The sequence below is a fragment of the Eptatretus burgeri genome, chromosome 18 (genome assembly GCF_056783735.1).
Source record: "Eptatretus burgeri isolate ZD-2024b chromosome 18, Ebu_testis_v1, whole genome shotgun sequence".
Taxonomy (NCBI): domain Eukaryota; kingdom Metazoa; phylum Chordata; class Myxini; order Myxiniformes; family Myxinidae; genus Eptatretus; species Eptatretus burgeri.
The window spans coordinates 12,197,817-12,222,816 of record NC_140978.1 but is presented as its reverse complement, the minus strand read 5'-3'; the positions used below and the strand labels follow the sequence as shown (position 1 = coordinate 12,222,816).

At 41.8% G+C, this 25,000-nt stretch overlaps 1 protein-coding gene across 3 annotated transcripts in view; it reads right to left on the bottom strand.

Moving 5' to 3' along the window:
- LOC147008622 (phospholipid-transporting ATPase IA-like) overlaps positions 1-25,000 on the bottom strand; it is a 449,885-nt gene that overhangs the window by 268,634 nt on the left and 156,251 nt on the right. For all 3 annotated transcript variants that reach the window (XR_015053196.1, XM_085863761.1, XM_085863762.1), the window contains one exon: positions 16,060-16,199. Coding sequence is in view for 2 of the 3 variants with exons in the window: in XM_085863761.1 (XP_085719887.1) it covers positions 16,060-16,199 (140 nt within the window). In the remaining variant the exon portion in view is untranslated. The remainder of the gene's footprint in view (positions 1-16,059; positions 16,200-25,000) is intronic.

The window sequence follows — 25,000 nt, the reverse complement described above, 5'->3', positions numbered from 1 at the left end:
TTTGTTACACATCTGGCAAGGGCAGGAGAATGGTTTAAAAAGATAGGCTACGCAATATCCCTATTATTCAAAGCTTCTTTTTTTTTTTAAACCTAGCCACGGCACAATCAAGAAATTTCAATTCACCCTTGGAAAAATACAAATACAGGCAGATGCACAAAATCAACTTTCCCCAATTAACTTCCATGTGCAGGTGAAAGAAATCACAAACATGGAAATAAACCTTGTGTAAATAATTACTTTTATTTTTTAATCCCTTTGAGTCCGGAGACTCCACAAGCCTTTTATAAGGATTAATAATGCTTGAGTACAATATAATACATTATAGATTAGACTATACAATATAAAATATAAAATAAAAAAACTGTTTTTTTTACAGGAGTGACAGGCTTCCAAGGCAGGTGTTTAAGATATTGGAGGGTGTAGACTATATAAGTGAGGAAAAGATGGCCACCACACCACATGACCGATGATGTCATAGCTCAGAAAAAATTATTCCCCATGGGAGAGTCGATCATACGCATGAAATTTTGCGTCGCTCCGTTCAGCGGTTCCAGAGAAAGCGATGTTTCAAGGTTTACCTTAAATCCAAGATGGCCACCGTACCATGTGACTGATGACATTTATAGTTTTCAAATGGTTTTCCACATAGATAGTCGATAATATAAAATATAAAACATTAAAAAAAACCCTCTTTGTTCCTTTCACATTTCCTTCTAATTTTTTTTTTTACAATTCTCTTTATACTCTTGTAGCTCATGGTGGTTTTGTATGCACTTGTATGTCCAGAGCTAAACTCTTCAAAAATCATCTAAGTGAAGGTCATTGAACAATTTTTGGTTGGGAACACATTTGCCACTGACGGCGAAATAGGTGAGATGGCCACGCCCCATTTAAGCGAAGTACTACCACCCGCCATTACTGTACCTCCAGAACCGTTGAACCTCCAAGAAAGAGCTCGACTTCAACCAGCTTGTGTGCTGTTCTTCAACGCTACGAGAACACATATCTGCGAGCATATCTGCAGTGTAAGATGTGGTTACAAGCTCGAAATCCTGCAGTCACCAAACCAGATCCACGCCAGTATGGTTATAAAGCAACAGATGTTGGAATTACACCTGTGATACTGCCAGTACCATGCAGGCCCAATGACCTGCCCCCTCCATGCAAATGTCCAACACCATGTATGAGTACCAAGACGTGCACTTGCAGAGGAATGAACATAAAATGTGTGGTGTTTTGTGGTTGTAGTCAAGGCAAAAATTGTAGAAATCCACATAATTAAACTCTAAAATATGGACAATGTGCAAAATTACAACAGGTAATATAATAAAGGGTCAGAACTGTAGTGCGTACCATGCTGAAAACAGTTTTTGGCAAATATCTTAAAAACCATTGACTTTTGGACATGGAAATGTATTACTGACCCCCTATAATGTGGCCATTCCAAACATTTTGAGTGGTCACACAACCTTCTAGGTCCAATCACAAACTGGTCCAACACGTGGAACATGTCTTTCAATCCAGACAAATCTCACACTCTCACTATGTCTCTTCGAAAGGACCGTTTACAAAACCCCCCCACCCACTTTCTCAACAATCCTCTGGAAGAAGTCTTTTCTTTCAAGCTTCTAGGTCTCACTATCTGCCATGACCTTTCCTGGGAAAGTCACATTTCCAACCTCGCCTCAAAAGCCAGTCGCCGACTGGGAATCCTCCATCGTGCAAAGTCCTTCCTCGGCCCTCTTGAGCTCCTGACCACTAACAAAGCTTTTGTCCGTAGCCTGATGGAGTACTGCTCTCCCCTCTGGGCTGGTGCTCCTGCCTCCCACCTTTCTCGGCTTCACGCTGTCGAAACCAGGGCATTTAAGATCATCGGCATCTCCCGCAATGAAGCTGAGTCTTTGGGCCTCTCACTCAATCACCGCAGGTTGGTCGGTGGTCTTTCTGTCTTCTACCGACTCCTCTCCAGCCTTGCCCCCCCTGCTCTCTCTGCGATTTGTCCCCACCACATTTCCACAGGGCGCTCAAGGTCCGCCAACAACCCCCTTCTGGTAAAACTACCAAAATCACGAATCACTGCTCATCTTCACTCTTTCATTCCTCTTTTTTCCCACCTTTGGAATAAACGTCCTCACTCTATTCTTTCCCATTCTTCCCTCCAGGCTTTCAAAACAGCTGTTCACCACCACCTCTTATCTTCCCCCATCCAAATCCTCGATCTTTTCTACCCCCGATAATCCACCCAAGCCCACTTCCTTCATTTCTCCTGCTTTCCTTCCTGAAAGTCCCTGAAATGTCCATCTTCTCTTCGCCATGTTCCCCGTCCCATCCCCATCCCTCTCCCTTCCACAGTTCACCTAATGTGTCTGTTCCCCACCGTTTTGTCCCTTCCACTCCCGCCCCTCTTGTCTCATGCCTCCTTGCTGTGAGTTGTGTGTTAGCTCTCATACGAGCCTCGACCAAGGTATTCCAAAAAAATTAAAAAAATTAAAAAAATTAAAAAACGGTTCTGGAGATACAGTAATGGCGGGTGGTAGTACTTCGCTTAAAAAGGGGCGTGGCCATTTCACATATTTCGCCGTTAGTGGCAAATGTGTTCCCAACCAAAAATTGTTAAATGACCTTCAATTAGATGATTTTTGAAGAGTTTAGCTCTGGACATACAAGTGCATACAAAACCACCATGAGCTACTATAGTATTATTCATTATAATTCTTGCGTTTTCTTATTTTACTATTTTTTTCCTCTCTTTCGTTATCTGTCTCTCCAAGGAGAAGTGAATTGTTGCAGAATTTTTTCTGCAAGGCTCACTTGGCTGCGCCTGGATATGTTTGAGGGTAGGGGAGTAGCAGCTGAAACCCGAAGCTTATCCAGGTTCCTCCTAATGACTCCATCTTTGCTCTTTACTTCTTCAGGTTCCTTCTTGGTCTTCCGTTTCATTATGCTTTTCATCTTTGTGCACCATCATGCTGTTATGGGTTTCGGGGTGAGCGTGGCGTTTACGAAGGAGTTGCTCAGACCAGCAACTCGACCTTCAGCCCTGAAGCCGCAAGCCACGGATAACTCCGTGGCCAGATAGGCTGCTGAGCAACTATGGACGCAGTCTGAGGAGGCTAAGTCTGGCAGGGTCCGTGATCAAAGGCTCGCGTTATCTACCTGTGATTTAACCCCGCCCATATGGGGAACCACGCTCTCGACTCCCCCACCCTTGTATCTATTTATGATGTATGGCGAAGCAAAACCATAGGTGGGAGGTTGGCTAAACTAGTGGAGTGAATTACTGCGGTATGATGTCCCATCTATTTAGTGTGTAAGCTATACCGAACCAAAGAAGGTAAAGACAACAGAGCAGGTTTGAAATAGTTTCGCAATGAATTCCCAAAGCACGTATTTACAAGATTCAGAAACACAAGATGTCTTAACCCTGAAGCACGTAAAGATCTCCTTCCATAATCGTACTTATCTAAAGACAGGACAGGCATGCCCCACACAATCCAGGGAAGCAAAGAGAAAGAGAGAGAGAAAGAGAAAGATCATGGCATTGGGTCGGCCCCTCGCTCACCCTATGCAAGCAGGTGGGCTTGCGTTGGTCCAAAGTGGAGGGTAAGAAAGGGGAGGGGTGAAAGGAATGCGGTGCATGTGTCAGTGCGGAATTAGGAGAGATGCAGTGCGTGCAGTGTAAGTTTAGAGAAAATGTGTGAGGTGCATCTCAGTTCCTCACCCAGATGGGTCAAGAGGTTAATCATCAATAACTCTTTCGTGCATCTCAAGAAGATGAATTGGGGGGAGGAGGGGTGTAGAGAAAGAAAGAAAGAAAAAGCTCTGAGGTTTCATAATTTTGGAGTTGTGGAGGACACACAGACACACACAGTCATACCTTAATTAACGCCACTTTGTTATGATGCTCTTTCACCTGTTGGAATTTTTTTTTAAACAAACAAAAAACACATTAAAATCCGTCAAGCGCTTCAAAAATCCCATGCAAGACCCGTCAGTCTCATCTTTTCGCTGAGCTGCATTCTCAGCCAATGAGAATAGAGTGTGCTGATCAGTGCTCAGCCAATCAGTGTGTCGCTCAGTCGGTTTTGAATGTTCTCCTCATGCTCGTGTTTCCAGCACCATGGTAATTATTTCTCCTTGTTTATGCCTAATTTTGTGAGCTCAATTGACCCATAATATCTGGAAAAAGTATTGCAGGTGATAGTGATGGTAATGCTCCCCCACCACCTCAGTAGCAGGTCACATAACCCTCAGCTGGGAGAGGGGCAGAGCTTGGACTGCGGCGGCACATTTGAAGGTCAATGCTCTGTCAGAAATTGAACGTACAGCATTATATTTAAATATTTAATTTCCATGTGCAGAATGGAAATTTCTACATGCAAAATGAAATGAATATTTTGTATACAAAGGGTCCACAGTCTCCATGGGACCATACTGAGTCCAAATTGTGATTGTACTATCCTGTACGACCTTAACTGGTGAAATAAGGAGGCCATTTGGCCCATCATTGCCATATTGCACTCCCAAGTTAATTTTTGCCACATGTGCAAAGCCTTCATTTCTGGACACAAACATTTTTTTATGGGTGTTTCTTCCTCCAAATGTCCCTCCATTCTGCTGTTGGTGATTCCCTCCTTTCAACTGTGTTCATGTGTTATGTTTTTGCTTTTTTATGACTTCATCTTCAGTAACAACAATCTTTTGATGCTTCACGAAAGTCTAAGTAACCCGATCTTGATTGGGTGACCCAAATTGTTGAAAGTACGCAGAATTTTCAAAATGACCGTAACACCACAATCGACTGAAGATTTTGTCTGACAAAGGCTCAGAGGTCGAGCATCGAGTCACTAAGTGGCCTTCAGCAGCCAGGGCAAAGTGAAAGACATTTACCACATGCATGATGGCAGGAAACAGAATAAGGAGTAAGTAAAATGTACATGGGGAGAGAGGGTTCAAAATTCTGCTATTGTTGTGGAAGTAGGAATGAGATTTCCCCCTTCATTTCACAACTGTATGTCACATACAGCACATTTCCAAAAGAAGGAAATAATTTTCTTCCTTTAGGGCAAGACATGTTTCATGGATAGCTGCTTGTGTTTGGTATTTCCACATCAGATTTGTTTGTTTGCTGAGCAAAAACTCTCAAGGGTGGGAAAAAAATCCATTGTTTGTACATTTTCCAGAAAATAGTCCAGCAGTGAGAGTCCTCCCCACCCACTACCCTCACCTCCACTCTGAAACCTCCAATTTTACTACTCCCCTATTCCAAATTATTATAAAAAATGGCCTTTACATCAGGCCAAATATTAATTAAAATTATTATAAACAAATCATTAACCATCAAGATAACACAAAGTGCTGCAAGAAATTGCCAAATGCCATTTGTATTTGGAAAGAGCTGCCCCCAAGTTTAGACTTGTGAAAGAACCCTGGTATCCAAGGGATTTGAGCTATCAATATCTGTCAAACAACACCTCAAGTCAAGTAAGCTCAAAATATCATTACAGATGCAGAACCCTCACTGTGCTGAGGAAACACTGCATCTACTGTGGGGAACAGGGTTCTCTTTCACAAGTGCGATGATTATTGGAATGTCCAACCAAAAGCAGATATTTACTCGGATTTCTGAACTTGGACCTGATTTAATGTTTTTTTTATCATTTCATTCGATGAAGCCCAGATTTTTTTATGCCATATAAGGGTTGTGTATGGAAAGACAACACTGTACAATGGTTTGTTTGATAAAAATTGCATTTTAATTCTCTATATACTAAAATAACGAGGCAAAAATCCTTAAATTTCAACAGATTCATCTGCAGTTTCATCCCAAGAATAATGTTGGGTATTAAAACTGGGGTATTATTTCTTCATTCTGGATGCTCAGTTAAATTTGATTGATCGTTCGAACTATGTTACTGAGCAGACTGTCATGTTAAAGAACTCCACATCTTTAGATTATTAATTTTATAATGAAGGGAGATTGATGAAAATGTCAATGTTATCGTTTTTTCCTGTTAGAATATCCATCTACAAGTGGATCAATGCATAGCTAACTCGAGAGTTCATAAAACACGATACCCCACACAGGGTTACTTCAATTTTAATAAAACAATGATTTTAATTATCGTTTTTAAAAAAAGAAAATCCAAAATTTTAGTGCTATTGAAGTAGTGCAGAAGCAGTCCCAAACACCACCCTTATACACCACCCCATTTTGGAAGTATTTAGAATACAATTTGCATTCTACAGTCTTCAAGTACAGTATACTATTCAATTTTTTAATAAACATTGTAAAAGTTGTATAAATTTATCAATTCTGGTTTTACCGCCATTTCCCGCAGTGTTGATTACATCACCTTCTCGAACACATTACATTTGTTATTCGTGCCAGTCGTATGTGTCAATTATGATGTCCTTCGAAGCAGCAAGTTTCCTGTTTGGAATGATTTCAAATGCAGAGTAAAAAAAATATAAAAATTATCTCACTCCTATCTGTGCGTGTGCAACCGGGAGAAATTCTAAGCCAAATTACGGTAAAACGAAAGACCCGCCTTCCTATTCATGTTCCAATTTGTGTTCAAAATACCTGCATAATATTCGATTTAAAGAAGTTGTTCCGAGATCATAAACTGAAAAGACAGACAGACGAATGGACATGAACAGATTGCTTAATCCCACTTTTTGCTTCGCATGCACAAGGTAATAATTATCAGTTTATCATATTACTGATTGAGGTCATAAGACCAAAAAGAACAAGGCAAAAAAAAAAAATCAGTGGACATAATTTTCATTTTGAAAATCCCACCTCTCAGGTTGAGTACGAGGAAGTCCTTCCAGAGAGCTGTTGCATCCTCTGTCCAGAGCAAATGTCATTTTTAGATTTTGATGAGCAATGAATTTATTCTTTTTTGTAGCAGTAATGATTTGAGTTGAATATACTAACAAATACAATATTTGTTAGAGTACTCAAAATATGATAATAAACATGAATTCCAAGTAAATTGTGAAAATTGATTGGATATGCAGGCCCCAGTCTCGATCTAATACAGATGCAAAGAACATTCCTTGGTGATACAGGTTAGCTATGAAAACAACTGATGACAGATTTCAACATATTGGTTTGCGAATTGAATGAAAATATAACAAAATTACCTTCATTGTTTAAGAATTCGTTATTAAATTAGAACCTTTGGATTGATAAATGTGTACGATTACGTACGACTCAAAACCAAAAGAGACATGTCCAGGATTGGAGCAGTGGTAAAAGCCTTGGAAAGAATGTCATAAGCATGAGGATATCTAGTAGTCTAGTTCCGGTAAATCGTGTCCAACTTCTGGTGACATTCATGATCACATTTCTTCAAACATCCCTATCCTGCACTGCCTCCCAGAGTTCTGGCAGAGAAACCTTTGTTGCAGCCTTTACCCCCATCCATCCAGCACATACAATGTCTGCCTCTTCCTCTTCTTCCCTCAACCATACCCAGCATGGTTGATTTCTCCAGACTTTCGTATTTGGCTCGCATGATGTGTCCAAAGTATGATAGTTTGTTTTAGCATTAGCATTTCTAATGTACACGGTGGTCTCATTTATTCAAGCACTGATTTGTTTGCTCTTCTTTCAGTCTCTCAAATTTTTAACATACATCTCCAACACCATATTTCAAAACTATCAACCTTCTTCCTTTCTAAACGTCCATGACTCGCATTCATACTTTGCAACTGGAAATAGAGAGCATTAACCAGCCTCCTCTTGGTTTGTATTGTCACATATTTGTCTTTCCCGATCTTTATAAATTCCAACAATGCTGTTCTTCCCAATGCTAACAGATATATATATATATATATATATATATATATATATATATATATATATATATATATATATATATATATATATATATATATATGTGTGTATATTGTAAATGTACATATATATGCACCATTAGACCTCATCCCTTATAAAGGAAAGAGAAGAGGAAGGAGAAGAAAATAAAATAAAATAACACACACGTTAAACGATATTGGCAGAGTATGAAAGAGCCAGAGAATGAAGGTTAGAAAGTTGCAATAAAGCATGCAGCTCGGTTGCATAAACAAATTTGAGAGGCGGCAAAGCAAAAGGCCCAAGAACAAGCAGAAAACAGAAGTTTTGCTGTAGAACTTGGCAAGACAGTTTGTCAAACTGTAAAAACATTATCCATGTCATCAAGAAAGGAAAAGCATTTGTGACTAAACGAGCAGAAGACATCGGTCTGTTGCCGAAGTAAACACACTGAACTCAGCCGATGAGTGAACACAATGAGGAGGAAACGTTTTATATTGCTGTGTAAAATTATTTGAGTTCAATTAAATCAGTCATGTTTAACCTTGATTCAAAGGTGAAAAAGAGGCTGAACACAGAATATTAAACCCCAGCAATGCCGATTGAAATTGTACACCAATAAAGCATATACTCCATTTAAAAAGACACCCTCTTTTGTGAAGATTGAATGATCAAAGTTCGCATCCTTGATACATGGGCATGTGAAACCCTACAAGGGACTTTGACGCACTGTATGTGTTTGTGCCCTACATGGAAAATGGAAAATCTGGTTAGCCAATGAAATAATAATAATAATACTATACATTTCGTGCCGTAAAGATGCACAGGGCTGCCGAGGCAGTTTCATTTCCAAAGAGTACAGTCCTGGAAGAATGGCCACTCTGACGCAGGTTACCCCGAATGGATATTGCGGTACCCCAGTACACTGGTACTCATTTCGCCGACCTTGGAAGGATGACAGGCTGAGTCAACCCCACCTGGTGTTAATTCAACTATCGACAGGGGCTCGAACTCAGGATCAAAATGTCCCAAGCCAGCCACCTTAACCACAAAGCCAACACTAGGCAATTGGCCAATTAAAACAACAGGTTGATTTATATCATCCATTTCTACACTGGTGTTTAAATTATCACCGTCTCGAGGCAATTATAAACTCAAACTTCTTCTATATGATAAATGTTGATGAAAAACTATATTTTTTTTCAATTCATCGCCAACTATTGTTAAGTTTGTGGGGGTGGGGAGGGGGTTAGATATTCCTGTGGAGCAGACAAGAATGTGTAGAGTAGCATGGTCCGTGTGCGAGTAGATAGCTATCTCGATGTACAAGTAGGGAAACGTCAGCTTATGAATCGTCTTGTTTGCACGTACACCATTCATGGGGTGGTGGTGGTTATGGTTAGTTAAGGATTATGTTTAAGGAAATTGTGTGTATAACCTTGATGTAAACCTCTACCAGGGGGCACCGGGAGACATGGCAAAAGACGGGGGCAGAGTAAAAGATGCCTCCCAGAGGGGCGGAATTATAGGCGCCTCCCAGAGGGGCAGAGTTATAGGCACCTCCCAGAGGGGCAGAGTTATAGGCACCTCCCAGAGGGGCAGAGTTATAGGCGCCTCCCAGAGGGGCGGAGTTATAGGCGCTTCCCAAAGGGGCGGAGTTGTAGGCGCCTCCCAAAGGGGCGGAGTTGTAGGCCCCTCCCAAAGGGGCGGAGTTGTAGGCGCCTCCCAAAGGGGCGGAGTTGTAGGCGCCTCCCAAAGGGGCGGAGTTGTAGGCGCCTCCCAAAGGGGCGGAGTTGTAGGCGCCTCCCAAAGGGGCGGAGTTGTAGGCGCCTCCCAAAGGGGCGGAGTTGTAGGCGCCTCCCAAAGGGGCGGAGTTGTAGGCGCCTCCCAAAGGGGCGGAGTTGTAGGCGCCTCCCAAAGGGGCGGAGTTGTAGGCGCCTCCCAAAGGGGCGGAGTTGTAGGCGCCTCCCAAAGGGGCGGAGTTGTAGGCGCCTCCCAAAGGGGCGGAGTTGTAGGCGCCTCCCAAAGGGGCGGAGTTGTAGGCGCCTCCCAAAGGGGCGGAGTTGTAGGCGCCTCCCAAAGGGGCGGAGTTGTAGGCGCCTCCCAAAGGGGCGGAGTTGTAGGCGCCTCCAAAGGGGCGGAGTTGTAGGCGCCTCCCAAAGGGGCGGAGTTGTAGGCGCCTCCCAAAGGGGCGGAGTTGTAGGCGCCTCCCAAAGGGGCGGAGTTGTAGGCGCCTCCCAAAGGGGCGGAGTTGTAGGCGCCTCCCAAAGGGGCGGAGTTGTAGGCGCCTCCCAAAGGGGCGGAGTTGTAGGCGCCTCCCAAAGGGGCGGAGTTGTAGGCGCCTCCCAAAGGGGCGGAGTTGTAGGTGCCTCCAAAAGGGGCGGAGTTATAAGCTCCTCCCAAAGGGGCGGAGTTATACGTCCCTCCAAAATGGGCGTAGCGATGCTCAGGGAGAGAAGGGAGAAGCCAAATTGGCAGTTGGAAGTCGGAGGCAAACACCATAGAGGGAGGAAAGAGTTGAAAAAAAGGAGTTGCTCTGACGAGAACGGGGAACACGACGGAGAAAAAGACTGCTGAGGAGAATGCGGATGGGAATTTTTGGCATGTGCGAGACTGAGAAGAGTAGGTTTTAAAGTGGTCGTCCTGCCTGCTTCTGGCAGCCTCTATCTCTCTTTGCCCTGTGCCCCATTTGCTTAGTCTCCTCGTCATCCCGGTCATCTTCTGCTCACCTCATCAGCCTGTCCTCGTCTCTCATCATCTGCCCAACCCCGCTGCCCATAGCCGAGTCCCCTGGTTTTGTCCCCTTCCCATCTGTGACTGAATCCAGTGTGTCTTCTAGTTGCTTTAGATTTATTTTACCTCAATGTACATTATTATTTATTATCGACTTGGTATTTTCCCTTTCTTCCCTATCCCAACCCGCCGTCATCTCCTCTGTTGCGATTACATCATCCATGGTTCTTTTGATTATTGTGGTTCAGGAAATAAACCCGTTGGGGTTCAAAGCTTTATGGTTTCTCGTGTCTCTCCTCATGACCCCCGTGCATGCTGTCCACCATAAATTTGGAACACCTCCTCAGTTGAGTCGCTCGGGACATCGCGGGACTTTAACCTCGCGCCACAACGAGCTCGACATTAGTTGGGCCATCGACGCTACAGTATGTACACAAGTTCTCTGTTGTGGATTGAAAAAAATAAAAATAAAAAAACCTGGCATAATTCACCGATCAATTTCCACCGTCGTGCTAAATTCTCAATGTACTTCATGGAACATTACAACTAGAAACGATAACAACACTTAGTAGAACGCACACCTCCACCAGGATGAACCGTTTTAAACTTTGTATCCCACTGATAGGTCAGATTGGCATCCGGACCATTCGTCCTTGACACACACCAAAATCTAATTGGCTTGTGCTCGTCACCAAACCAACTCATCCATAACTTTTTGAGACATCTTGCGATATATTGTTTTTGGCCCATTCTCTCAATGGTCAAGAATCACCTGGCTGTTGAAATGGCTTCGGCTTTTTACTGCAATTTTACATGCTGGGCGGTATCTGTTCTCTTCACAGAAGTTCATCACATGATGGCGTTTTCAAGTACACTTGCGAGTTATTCTTGAACCTGCGTTCCGATGGTATTGGTGGTGTTACGAAAAGAGATGTGAATTTGGCATTTGAGAAGGGTGCTTTCAGAATTAAGAAGAAAAAAAAAAACGAGGTTCTTGTGGAGGTCTTCGTCAACAGCTTAAACACAGAAACCTCAAGGTACCCACCCCTTCTGTTTTGACTTTCACCAATTCTCGCCCGATGAAGAACAAAACTGATGAACTGGTTGCCCTCCTGAAGTTTGACTTGTATAATCAGATCTCGTCTGTGGTTTGTGTCACTGAGACATGGCTTGGTAAAGGGGATGACGTGTCCTTCGATATATTTGGGCTGATAGAGATGTGTCATCAGGCAAGGAGAAAGGTGGCGGGTTATGCATGATGGTGAATTTGAATTGGGCCAAATATTTGAAGGTACGTGGATGGTATTGTTCCAAGGACATGAAGATACTGACAGTGTCTTCCTGACCATACGACCCACCATGGAAATTTTGTCAGTGCGCTAATATTCTGGCGTGTGCACCAGTGCCAGACTTAAAGTGTGCATCGGAACAAATTGCTAAAAGTTACAAGAGGGTGATCGCCCGTTCAGTGGATCAATCTATCCTAATTATTGGGGACTTCAATAGATGTGATCTCAGTCAGGAACTTCATCAGTACGTGAATATTGCTACCTGTGGTAACAGGACATTGGACAAATGTTTTGGAAACATTTAACAAGCTTATGTGACGAAGTATGTTCCTGTGATTGAGTGATCGGACCATAAAGGGGTCCATCTCTTGCCCACGTAGAAGCAATAGTTGAAAAGAATGCTTGTTCTATGCAGCAGGGTTAAAACTAGAATAGCGGAGCATAACGAATGTTTGAAGGGTTGTTTCCTAATGCACAGACTGAGATGTATTTTTATACTCCTGTGAGGAGTCACTAAGACTATCACAGATTATGTGAAGTCTGTGAGAACTTTGTGATCACAGAGAGAACCATACGCATATTTTCCAAAAACAAACTTTAGGTTACCGCTGAAGTGAAGGCTTGTTTGATGAAGAAGTAGTGAGTATTCCTGCAGAAGGAGGTCTGCACCCTTAGGATGGCGAAGAAAGAACTGCGCTCTGTCATCGCCAAGTATAAACAGTCATGCAGGGATAACATCGAAGAACAACTACACGATGGTGATGCTCGGAACGTTTGGAGGAGACTCAGAAATACGATTGGCATGAACGAGAAGGTTAAGGATGGTGTATTACTCATTAATATTCCTAATTCCAAAGTTGCGGACGAATTGGGTGACTTTTATAGTAGATTCGATGTTCTGGGGAAACGAGCAAAATGTGAAACTGTCTGTGAGGATCCAAATGCTGAAGCACGAGCCATTTTGCTAATTTGTGAATCCGATGTCGTGAATTGCTTTTGGGCGTTGAGTATAAAGAAGGCTTGTAATGCAAATGGAATCAAGTCTTGCATTTGAAAGAGAGTGGTTTAGAACTTTGCAATGTTTTCAGTTACTTTTAATTACTCGTACTGTTCCTATTTGTTGGAAAAAGTCCATCATTATTCCTGTGGCATAGAATGTTCACCCAAAGCAGCTCAATGATTCTAGACCCGTTGCATTTACCCCCAACATGTGTAAATGTATGGAAAAAAAATGATGATGAAGTTTATAACATCAAATGTCGCTCCCAATATGGATCCTTTACAATTTGCATGCAAAGCAAGATGCAGTGTCAAAGATGCATGGTTCAGTTTGCTACATCTAATCACAAGTCCCCATGACAAGAATATAACCTTTGCTCGTGTATTATTTATTGATTTCTCATCAGCCTTTAACACTACATAACCATTTACCCTTCTGAAATTGGAGGGTGATTTTTGCTGAACCCCTATATCATACTCTGGGTGGAAAGTTTTTTGTTTTGTTTTCTAGACCGTCCTCAGCAGATGAAGGTGAATGGTAGTTTATCAAAGTTATCAATCTTGAATACTGGTGCTCCACAAGGCTGTATATAAGCACCTCCACTGTTCAGTCTGTACACGAATGGATGTGTGGCTCTGAAAGAAGTGTGTAACTTCAATAGGTATTCAAACGATACCGCAATTATTGGCTGTCTTTCTGATCAATCGTCCTTTGTATCGTACCTCGATAAGATGGACATATTCAACAAGTGGTGTGGGGATTTTGTCTCACTCTGAATGTGTGCAAAACTAAAAAGAGGTGATTTTGTAATTTGGAAAAGGTCACAATCATGAACCTGTAACCATAAATGGTGAGAAGATGGAAATTGTTAACAAATTCAAATACCTGGGCACTATTATTGATAAGCTAACTTTTGATGAACATATTGATAGTGTGTACAAGAATTCAATGCAAAGATTGTATCTTCTCAGGAAGTTGAATTAATTTGGAGTTAGCTCATGTGTGATGCCGATGCAAGTTCCTTGCTGATCAGTGTTTTTTTCATTTAATTTGGCTTCTTCGTATAGTTATCTAAATGCGCGGAATAAGTCAAGACTGAGAAAGGTCATTACACTGACATTTAAAGTGGGTTGGCTTTCAACAGGCATGGAGTCTGTGTTGGCGAGCATTGAAAAGGCAGTCAGTGCATGTACGGACTGATGAAAGTCACTTCTTCAACGGACTTTTTGAAAAACTGAAAACATAACCTACATCCACTTTTGGGTGAGGAGGTAATTATTAGTCCCCTACCAGTTTCACCAGAGGGGACTAAACGTTTGCTCTCCGTCCGTTCGTCTGTCCTACCTTTTGTTTTTCAGACTTTTTTCCCCCCATACCCTTCGACATATTCAACTGAAACTTGGTACATGCCTTTATTATGATAAGTTAATGAAAAAGTTCGAGTTTGAGGGCGTTCCGTCAATTTTTTCACAGTTATGCCCTTTTTGGACTTACAAAATATCACATCGGTAGAGGACATGTATTTGAAAGCAATTCTCACTCTTGTTCTCTTTTATTTCTGAAAATCTGACTTTTGATTCACTTCCTTTCTTTTTTGTCCTGAAGAACAAGGATGTTGTTAATGCTCCTTGTACAGTTAAAGGTTATAGTCAGATCTGATTAACCTCTGCCATCGAAGATGGATGGAGGTTATTGTTTTCACCCCTTTCTGTTTGTCACTGACGAAATCTAAAGATTTCGTAAGTATATTGATGCCTTCCGTTTCTGTTTGTTTGTTTGTTTGTTTGTTTGTTTGTTTGTAGGCACGATAACTCGAGAACGGAAGAAGCTACCAATGTCAAATTACACCACGTGATTCAGGAGGGTGATGGCTAGTGCTGATTAGATTTTGGTCAAAATCGGTCAAAGGTCAAGGTCACGGTGAGGTCAAATATTCGATTTTTGATGGTTTGGTACAGATAACTCGAGAACGGAAGAAGCTACTAATGTCAAATTACACCACGTGATTCAGGAGGCTGGTGGCTAGCGCTGATTAGATTTTGGTCAAAATCGGTCAAAGGTCAAGGTCACAGTGAGGTCAAACATCCAAAAAATGATAACTCGAGAACGGAAGAAGCTTCCAATGTCAAATTACACCACGTGATTCAGGAGGGTGGTGGCTAGCGCTGATTAGATTTTGGTCAAAATCGGTCAAAGGTCAAGGTCACAGTGAGGTCAAACATCCAAAACATTCGATTTTTGATGGTTTGGTACAGAATCATCGTAGAAACTTCTGCTTTGCATTGCTACCTTCTCTAGAGACAGCTTTTATTAGACAAGGTCAGAGGTCAAGTTGACGATTTCGTAAGTACCAGTCTATGACTGCTTGTTTGTTTGTTTGTTTGTTTGTTTGTTTGTGAACAGTATTACGGAAAAACTCCTCGACGGATTTCGACGAAACTTGGTGGGGGGTTAGGTCTGGTCCAAGGATCATGCCATTAGATTTTGGACTGGTCCAAAATCCAATATGGCCACTATGGTGGCCAATTTGAAAAAAATATTTGAATTTTTTTTTTTTTTTTTTTGCATTTCTACATGTTTTAAGTGATTTCCAACCCCCGACCCCCCAAAAAAAATTTAGAGAAAAAAATTTTTGCAACTGTTTTTTCAACAAAATTTCGATTTTTTTTTCATTTTTACATGTTTTAAGTGATTTACAACCCCCCCCCCCCCGCAAAAAAATTGTTAGAGGAAAAAAAATTTGCTAATTTTTTTTCAACAAAATTTCGTTTTTTTTTTTTTTTTGCATTTCTACATGTCATAAGTGATTTCCAACAAAAAAAAACATGCCAAAATTATAATTGTGGCTGATTTTGGAACTTCAGGTGGATATACCCACGTAAAATCAATTTCTGTCTCAAGGAATCTAGTTTTGACGAATGAATTGAGTATGTAAAAGTTAAAAGTAAAAGGGAAAGTTGCAAACTATAACTCTGTGAGCACTGTTGACGTCAAATTGAATGAATAGGATATCAGGTTCACTTGAGTGACCTAGCAGTATTGATGGCGGAGGTTTTGCACTCTACCGAGTGCACCCCCTCTAGTTTCTCCTGGAATTGAAGAACTAACTGCAACTTGAGGTTAACAATTCTTGGTTCTGCAATTACATGCAAGTGTCCTTTGTGTCATATTCAGGAAATATCAATGGGGATAGACACAAAAATGCTGACCTTCTCAATATACTCGTATGCTTCCTCCAGCTTTACATGCCGGTTTTGCAGAGAAGTACTGGCCTTGTTGTACAGCTGCAACCACTTTTCATAATCATTCTCAGAAATCTCAGCCCGGGCAAAACAAAGGGTCCTGAGACCTGAGACCACATATAAAATAACATGTCAGATGTTTCCAAAATGAAATGAATATCTGCAGCACACAAAAATGATGCGTCTGAAAAATTCCACAACACACATAAGATTAACATCAGTCCAAGCAATTATTTTCAAAAATCATGACTATTCAAAACCAAAAAAATGAGTGAGTGAGTGAGTGAGTGAGTGAGTGAGTGAGTGAGTGAGTGAGTGAGTGAGTGAGTGAGTGAGTGAGTGAGTGTGTGTGTGTGTGTGTGTGTGTGTGTGTGTGTGTGTGTGTGTGTGCACGCGCGCGCATGCTCCACAACACCAAAACCATGAAACATAGCAGCATTAAACTTTGCATGCATAGGAAGGAAACTGCAAGGGAATGCATGAATGAAAATTGGGTGTTTGGGTGAATTTAAAACACCCCTTTGAAGATAAATTAATGGCATTATTTAATTATCCTTTATCAAGGCTTCATCCTTGGTCAGCCCCTTTATCAGACAGCTCTCCCTTACTGGGGTCTTAATTTGCCATTTTTTGTTGGCCTACTCAACAATGTCTTGACTTGGATAAGCCACTCAAAAATTTATTGTCACTTTCCTCACTCGTATTATTGAATGCCTGTTCATCATAGCGATGGATCACTGGGTACATCACAATGCTTATAAAAGCCTGGAGACATCAGTGTTCATGCCTTTATTTCACTTAAGCACAGGCGATAAGCTCTAGAATCTCTTAACCTGAACTGAATTTCAAAATTTAAATTGCAGAATTGACCTCAATCGCAGTTCCGACTGCTAAAAAAAACAAAAATAATTATAATAATAATATATTTTTAAGTTCATTTGTCCAAATCGGATATTGTTTATGCCTGGTGCTGGCTCAAAGGATAAGGTGGTGGGCTTGGGATCCTCTGATCCTGAGTTCAAACCCCACTCGGCTGTTGAATTAATCGCAGGTTGGGTGAACTAATCGCAGGTCTGTCATCCTTCCAAGGTCGGTAAAATGAGTGCCAGCTTGCTGGTATCCCGTGACGGAGAGGCGACCCCTCCGGGATTGTGTCCAATAGCCAAGAAGTCTGCTTTGGCAGCCCCAATGCCCTGCACAGAGTATGGTCCTAATGGATGGATCGATGGATGGATATTGTTTGACATTCTAGGCATCTCCGAATGTTTTTTGTCTTTATTTAGCTCCCGCATATGTGATAAGCTCTTGAGTCTATAATCTCCAGTCATCTCTGGACGGTGTTTAATATGAGCGTGCTGGCTTGGCAAGCGATTACCGATCAGTGATTACAAACACAATGTGGAGACGTCCGAAGTGTCAAACGATGTGCGGTTTAGACAAATGAACACTTTTTTTAAGCAGTCGGAGCTGCTGGTGAGGTCAATTCCAGTTTAAATTTTAAAATTCAGTTCAGGTTAAGAGATTCTAGAGCTCATCACATTTCAGCTGTAATAGTGCTTATAAACATCCAGAGTTGCATTCACACATTATTTTATACTCCGGATGAGTCCGGGTGGGGGGGGAGGGGTGTTTGTTCATTTTTAGTATTTCAGACATTATTAGCCCTCATTGGACTTAGACAGAAACGGGGGTTTACGGATTGGGTCTTGTCCACCAGTGCGTCCGTCCGCAGCCATATCTCAGACATGTAAGGACCAATTTTGTTCAAAGTTGGCACAAAGACAATGCATAATGGTGTACATATGCAAATCATTTTGTTTCACAATTTAATTGAAGATGGCAAGACTGGAGGCCATTTTAGTTGTTAAAAAAAACCGATGTTGAACACGTCCTCAACGATTTCTCAGACATGCATTTACTGATCTTATTTAAACTTGGCACACAGATAATGAATGATGGCTTACATATGCACATCATTCTTTTTCTAGATAAGATCCAAGATGGCTGACTGGTGGCCATTTTTTTCCTTAAACGTGCCGCCAACCATTTCTCGGACATGCATGACCCAAGTTTGTTCAAACTTGGCACAAAGACAATACATGAGAGTATACATATCCAAAAATATTGTAATCTGACCCAAGATGGCTGACTAGTTTTATTATCCCACCCCCTGGAGGGAGGGAGCGGGATATTGTAATCGTCCGGTTTGTTACTTGGCGAAATCTTCGATTTTGTCAAGTATGTTGGTCTGTTCCGTTTGTTGGTTCGTTTGTTACTTGACGAAATCTACGATTTTGTCAAGTATGTTGGTTTGGTTTGTTTGTTTGTTTGTGTGTACGTCTCGCTCTACAGGTCGCATTTCGAGTCGTAATGTCATGGAACTTCACCAATGGACTTATTGGCCACCAGAATAGAACCCTATAACTTTTGGCATGTCAAGGTCAAAGGTCAAGGTCAGGAAAAATTCCTGAAAATCGCGAAAATCCGTATCTTTTCGCATGGGCCGATTTTCAAAAATTCATGTCTCCGCCAAATCTTAACGGATTCCTTTCAAATTTGAAACACGGACGTGAGAGAGGAGTATCTTTGACTGGATGAATTTTGTCAAGTCCTGGCCCTATGGGCCATTTCATTCGTCTGTTTGTTTGTTTGTCTGTCTGTCTGTAAGCAACTTTACGGCAAAACGGCTTCAGCAAACACTATCAAATTTAATCCACAGGTGGGCAATGAAACTTGGACGACCCCATTAACTTTTGGGTCCAATTGGATCAAAGGTCAAGGTCAAGGTCACGAAAAGATCAAAATCGTTTTTCGCTCATAACTTCGTCAAAAATGATCTGATTTACTTCAAACTAAGCTTCTAGTGAACCTTATTCTATTTGTCACTTATAATCCTACCCATTCCTATAGTGAAAAATGCATACTTGTGAAGATCGGTAGGGTCCGAAGTTTTGGGGGTCATGGTCATCAGTCAAAATTACAAATTTTCCATTGAAACTAAAACATGGTTACGAAAATAAAACTTTACGGGAAAACGACAAGCTCAAACACTGTCAAATTGTATCCACAGGTGGGTAATGAACCTCGGACAACCCCATTAACTTTTGGGTCCAATTAGGTCAAAGGTCAAGGTCAGGTCACAAAAAGGTCAAAATCGTTTTTCGCTCATAACTTCGTCAAAAATGATCCGATTTACTTCAAACTAAGCTTACAGTGAACCTTATTCTATTTGTGACTTAAAATCCTAACAATCCTATTGTGAAAAATGCATATTTGTGAAGATCGGGGTTAAGGATGTATCAAATTTAAATTTGATCCCCAAAATAACTTTATGCCTTAAATGGGTAGGATTTGTTGTGCCTGGCACCACTTGTTATATATGTTTTTCCATACTTATACAATGAAGCATCGTGAATGAAATTTTATTTTTTATTCTGATTACTCTTTTAAATTTCACCCCAACCACCTTTAAGTATTCGGTTTACAAAATCTGATCAGACAGCATTTTCACCTGAATGATAATTTCTCTATTGTATGCAATTGTAGAATTTCTTTTGCATATCAATAATTAATATTAAATGTTATACGGTTTGTGTAATTCAGTATATGTCTCCCCAAAACTATATGAACATTGAATCCTTTCTATACAAAATTTGCATTCCCAATCAAAATAATCATATGTCACATTACCATCTTACACAATATTCTAATACGCAATTTTCCATGTCACATGACCACTCAAGTCAATTGCGCATCCATATAAATCCTGTAAATATGGGCTAGCCCTTTAACTCTGCAGAGCAAAATTACGAAAAAGACAGGGGCGGAATTACTAAAACCAGTGTCAAACAAGAAAAAGAGCAATCAGATTGCAGACCCTTGCCAGGAATTGTTTTGTGTGGTGTTTGTGTAGTTTTGTGTATGTATTTTGTGTGGTCTTTGTGTACTGGTGTGCTACATAATTAATAACAAACAAAAAGCAAAGATGGAGTCATCAGGAGGAACATGGATGGGATTTGCATTTCAGCTGCTACTCCTCTACCCTCAAACCCATCCAGGCACCGCCAAGTGAGCCTTATCTGGAAAAAAACAAAAATGAAAAAGAACCCAGATTCAAAAAATCAAATAATTCTGGCTGCCACACCATGCATCCGATCAGGTTGAAATTTAAAACATATATTCTCCATCACTACCAGATCATAATTGTGCAGTTTCACAACAATTGATGAAGCGGTTCAAGAGAAAGAATATTTTAAAGATTTTCACTCAATCCAATATGGCTACCAGAACATGTGACATCAATTATTCATGAATACCCTGGTATCTCCAAGGCTTGGGGAATATTTGCATGAAGTTTCCCCTCAATCTGTCCAGCCATTCTAGAGAAAAAGATTTTTTTTTTATAGGTTTTAGAGTAAATCCAACATGACTGCCAAACCATGTGACCCGAGACATCATGTGTGAATGTTTTGTTTGTCATGGATAAGTGTTCATATCTGTAAAGTTGCACCTCGATCTGTTTCAGCCATTTTAGAGAAGATTTTTGAAAGTTTTTTAAAAATAAAAATAAAAAATAAAAAAACAATATGGCTGCTGAATCATGTGACTGATATCATCAATTTTTTTCTGTTGACATTTTTTATCCCAAGGTGGCCCTCAAAAATTTTCATATTGATCGGATGTAGCGTTCTGCATATGCAGTTTTCACGTCATACAGAAGGCACCAATGATATAATTTTTTCTTTTTTAAATCACATTCCCCATGAGGAGTACTAGCCATGTGCCAAGTTTCAATTTTTTCCTTGGTGCAGTTTCAGAGATACAGAAGTCCAAAGTTTTTCCATTTTTTTCAAACATGGCTGCCTCACCACGTGACCTATGATGCCATCATTCAAATTAAAACATTCTACATGAGTCAGGTCAGGTCAGGTATGGGAGCATGTGCCAGAACAGCGTGTCACTGCGTCCACTTTCCGCCGGTACTCCAGGGCCCTCCGTCTGGCCTTCCCCCAGGCAGATGCCAGGCCCATCCCCATCTCCTTGAGATGCTGGTCAACCTGCTGCAACCACGAGGCACGTGGTCGGCCCATTGGCCTCCTCCACTCACGAGACTCCCTCGCTGAGAGAATCTGGTGAGCAGGATCAGCGTCAGGAAAATGAGCCACATTTCCATAGAGCCGCAACTGACGCTCACGGACCATGCAGGTAACAAATCTCATCCGAGTCTCTCTCAGCAACCGCGCGTTGGACACAAAATCTGACCAGCGATAGCCAAGGATTCTCCGAAGAGACCTGGTACCAAAGGAATTAAGTCTCCGTCTCAGATCCTTGGTCAGAGTCCAAGTCTCGCAGCCATAGAGCAGGACTGGAAGCACCAAGGACCTGAAGACTCGGACTTTCGTCCTACCGCACAGGTACCAGCAGCGCCACACCCCATGATCCAGTGAATCCATAACTCCCCAGGCCCGACCCAGACATCTATTGACCTCTGACTCACAGCCAGCAGAGACATGAATATCACTGCCAAGGTAAGTGAATCTCTCCACGACCTCAACATCCTCACCACAAACAGACACAGACAGGACAGCAGCATCCAAGATGTCATTGAAAGCCTGGATCTTAGTTTTGACCCAAGAAACCCGTAATCCCAGTGGCTCCGACTCCTCATTCAGCACCTTGAGGGCCCCCAAAAGGATATCTAAAGTCTCCGCAAAGATGACTGCATCATCTGCGAAATCAAGGTCCGAGATCTTGACATTCCCAAACGATGCACCGCAGCTTGATCTTTCCGACATCCTCCCTAGAATCCAGTCCATACAAGTGCTGAAAAGTGTGGGGGCCAGTTCACACCCCTGACAAACTCCAGTAACAACTGGAAATAAGTCAGAGATGGTACCACCACACTTCACAGCACTCTCAGTACCAGAGTAGAGTTCAGACATCAGATCGATCAGTTTTGGTGGCACCCCACGAAGACCAAGAATCCTCCAGAGGGCATCCCGATTCACTGAATTGAACGCTTTACAGAGATCAACATAGGCTGCAAGCAGCCCCTGCCGAAACTCTCGTCTGCATTCGGTGAGGACACGAAGAGCAAGGATACGGTCAATCGTTGACCTCTTTGGTGTAAAGCCTGACTGCTCTAGACGCTGGTGCTCAAGCAGATGGTGGCGAACCCTATCAAGAATTATCCGAGCAAAGACCTTGCCCGGCACTGAGAGCAGCGTCACCCCTCAGTAGTTGTTGCAGTCTTGGCGATCACCCTTCCCTTTCCAGAGAAGGACAACAAGGCCACTCTTCCAATCAGTTGGGATGATGCCTGTGTTCCAGGCAGAGCACAAAACTGCATGCAACAACACGAGTGCAGTATTTCCACCAGCCTTGAGAAGTTCAGCATGGATGCCACAGATCCCTGGTGCTTTACCCTGTTTCAACCGGTTCACCGCAGCCCGTGTTTCCACAAGCGAAGGTGGGCAATAATTGATTGGAGGGTCAGCAACAGGGATTCTAACCATTGACGTCCAACTTGACACCTGGTGGATCAGCCTGGTACAACCGCTCAAAGTAACCGACCCAGCAGGCCTTCACTTCAGACTACTCTGTAAAGAGCCTACCACTCTCTGCTCTAACTGCAGTGCTCCGAGGGATGAGTAGTCGGAAGTCTACATGAGTCTCGTAACTACATGAGTAGTCGCTCTTCTAGTGAAAATTTCCTCTCAATCCGATAAGTGGTTGCGGGCAGATAAACGAATCCAAATGCGATACCATCTCATCTGGCGAGGATAACAATGTGCGAATTAGAGAAATGAAAACAAAAGGTGTTCATTTATCTAATTTGCACATTGTTTGATACTCCAGACAGTGTTTAGTATGACGTAATCAGTGGTTCCTTATCAACCGTATGGTTGAAATGCTTGCTTGAGTGCTTAATAGTGGTGGGCAGAACCGTTTCCAAAGTCCTCAATGCCTACCATGGAATCAAAAGGAATTAAGCAGTGAACACGAATCAACGTTGATTCTGAGTAATTCCTACTTCAAAGAAATAAGCGTTTTTTTGTTTTTTTTAGGGAAAATTGTTTTCGTCCCTGTTGGGCATGTTCCATTTACACATGTCCTGGTAGTGTATTAATTTAAAAGGAAAACATGCCTGAGGCATCTTGTTTGCAATATAGCAGCAAAAGCAAGTCACTTGCAAACTAAACACACCCTGAGGACATGTTTATTTTCAATGAATAGCAAGGCATTTGGAGTTGGCCGGTAAAGCGTGCTGATTGCTTTGCTGAATGACAGGTAGGCAATACATCGACTGATAAAGTTTTGACAACATGCCATTCAGAAGGTCCACAATGCAATTTGGAACTATTTTGGGAAGGTTAAAGAAGACAGTCCAAAAGTTGAATGCTCACTTTGTTCAATAGACATTGCTCATCACTGTAACACCTCCAATATGCTAAAACATTTGAAAACCAAACACCAGAGAAAGTACCGATTAGTGATGGTTGAGAATGCGGATTCAAAGAAACCAAAATCTGCAACAGCAACAATTTCGCTTTCGCAATCGACGATTGAAATATTCCGGTGGCAGAGCAGCATATTTCCAGTGAACCTTGCAATGTTTTGTAACAATCGTTTTTTGGCTTATTTTGATAGATATTGGTGTCTGGATCAATTTTAGGGTGGGTGGCCACTTATCACTGCCTTGGCTTTTGCAGAATCCAAGATGGCCATCAAGATGACCAGGATATACAATCAAAATATAAATTAGGTTGTAAATCCTGTTCTAAGTACAATAAAAGGATGATATTGGTGTCTAAATCTATGTTTTAGAGACTAAGGAAGTGGATTATGATGTTATTGGGTCATTTGGCGGCCATCTTGGGAGCACAAATCCAATATGGCCGCCAAAAATACCTGAAAAAATGCCAAAAATCACAAAAAAAAAATCACACTAAAAACTAACATAATCGATTGTGAATGCAGTTGAACAATGATCCTGCTGGTTACACATGTGCTTGACATGTTATATAATCTGATTCTGAAGTAATGATGCCGTTTCGAAGCCACCTGGTGCCACCTACTCAAGACATAAATGTCATGGTGCTTCCAACGTGAAATACACCAATATATCGATAACTCTTAACGATCTTTGTTTTTGTTGTAAGTTCTGATGTGAGTGATGATATGGCTGAAGCAGGAGACAGCAAGGATGCCGAGGAATGCTTCTTCAAGACAGTTTACAACTGTGGGGTTGGGAAGTTGATACAGTCTTCACGAAGACACAATATTGGAAGCTAGTAACCTTCGCCAAGATGATATCAGACTACGAAAAGAACTATCTGATGGATCATCTACTGTTATATGTCACAAAAATTGTGTATCCAAGTATGTATCTCCTTCCACTCTCAATAAATTGGGCAAGCGTATGCCAGAGGAAGAGACAGATGATGACTCCAACGCCGGGTCCAAGCGATTGCGTTCGAGTACCAGTGGTGATGTTTTTGACTTTCAGAAGCACTGTTTGTTCTGCCATGACATAACTCCTTGCATATTACCGAATGAGTATGATCCCAAGGTGCCACAACAGTAAAGAGTCCCTGCGTCGACAGGAACCACAGACAAGATGGCTGATGGGGAGACGTACAAGCAGTACCTACTTGACCTTTGTGATGAACGTGGAGATGAACTGGGTGGAATAGTCCGTGACCGTATCATTGGAGCACCATCAGATTTGCACGCTACAGATGCAATGCATCACCGCCGCTGCAATATGACTTTCCATCGTGATGCTCATAGAACTACCACGATCGATAGCAAAGGTACTGCTGATGACCAAGCTTTCGCTGAAACTGTCAATGTAGTCGGTTATGATCGCTCAAAAGTTTGGAATTCGCTCGATGTTGAAGCAGTA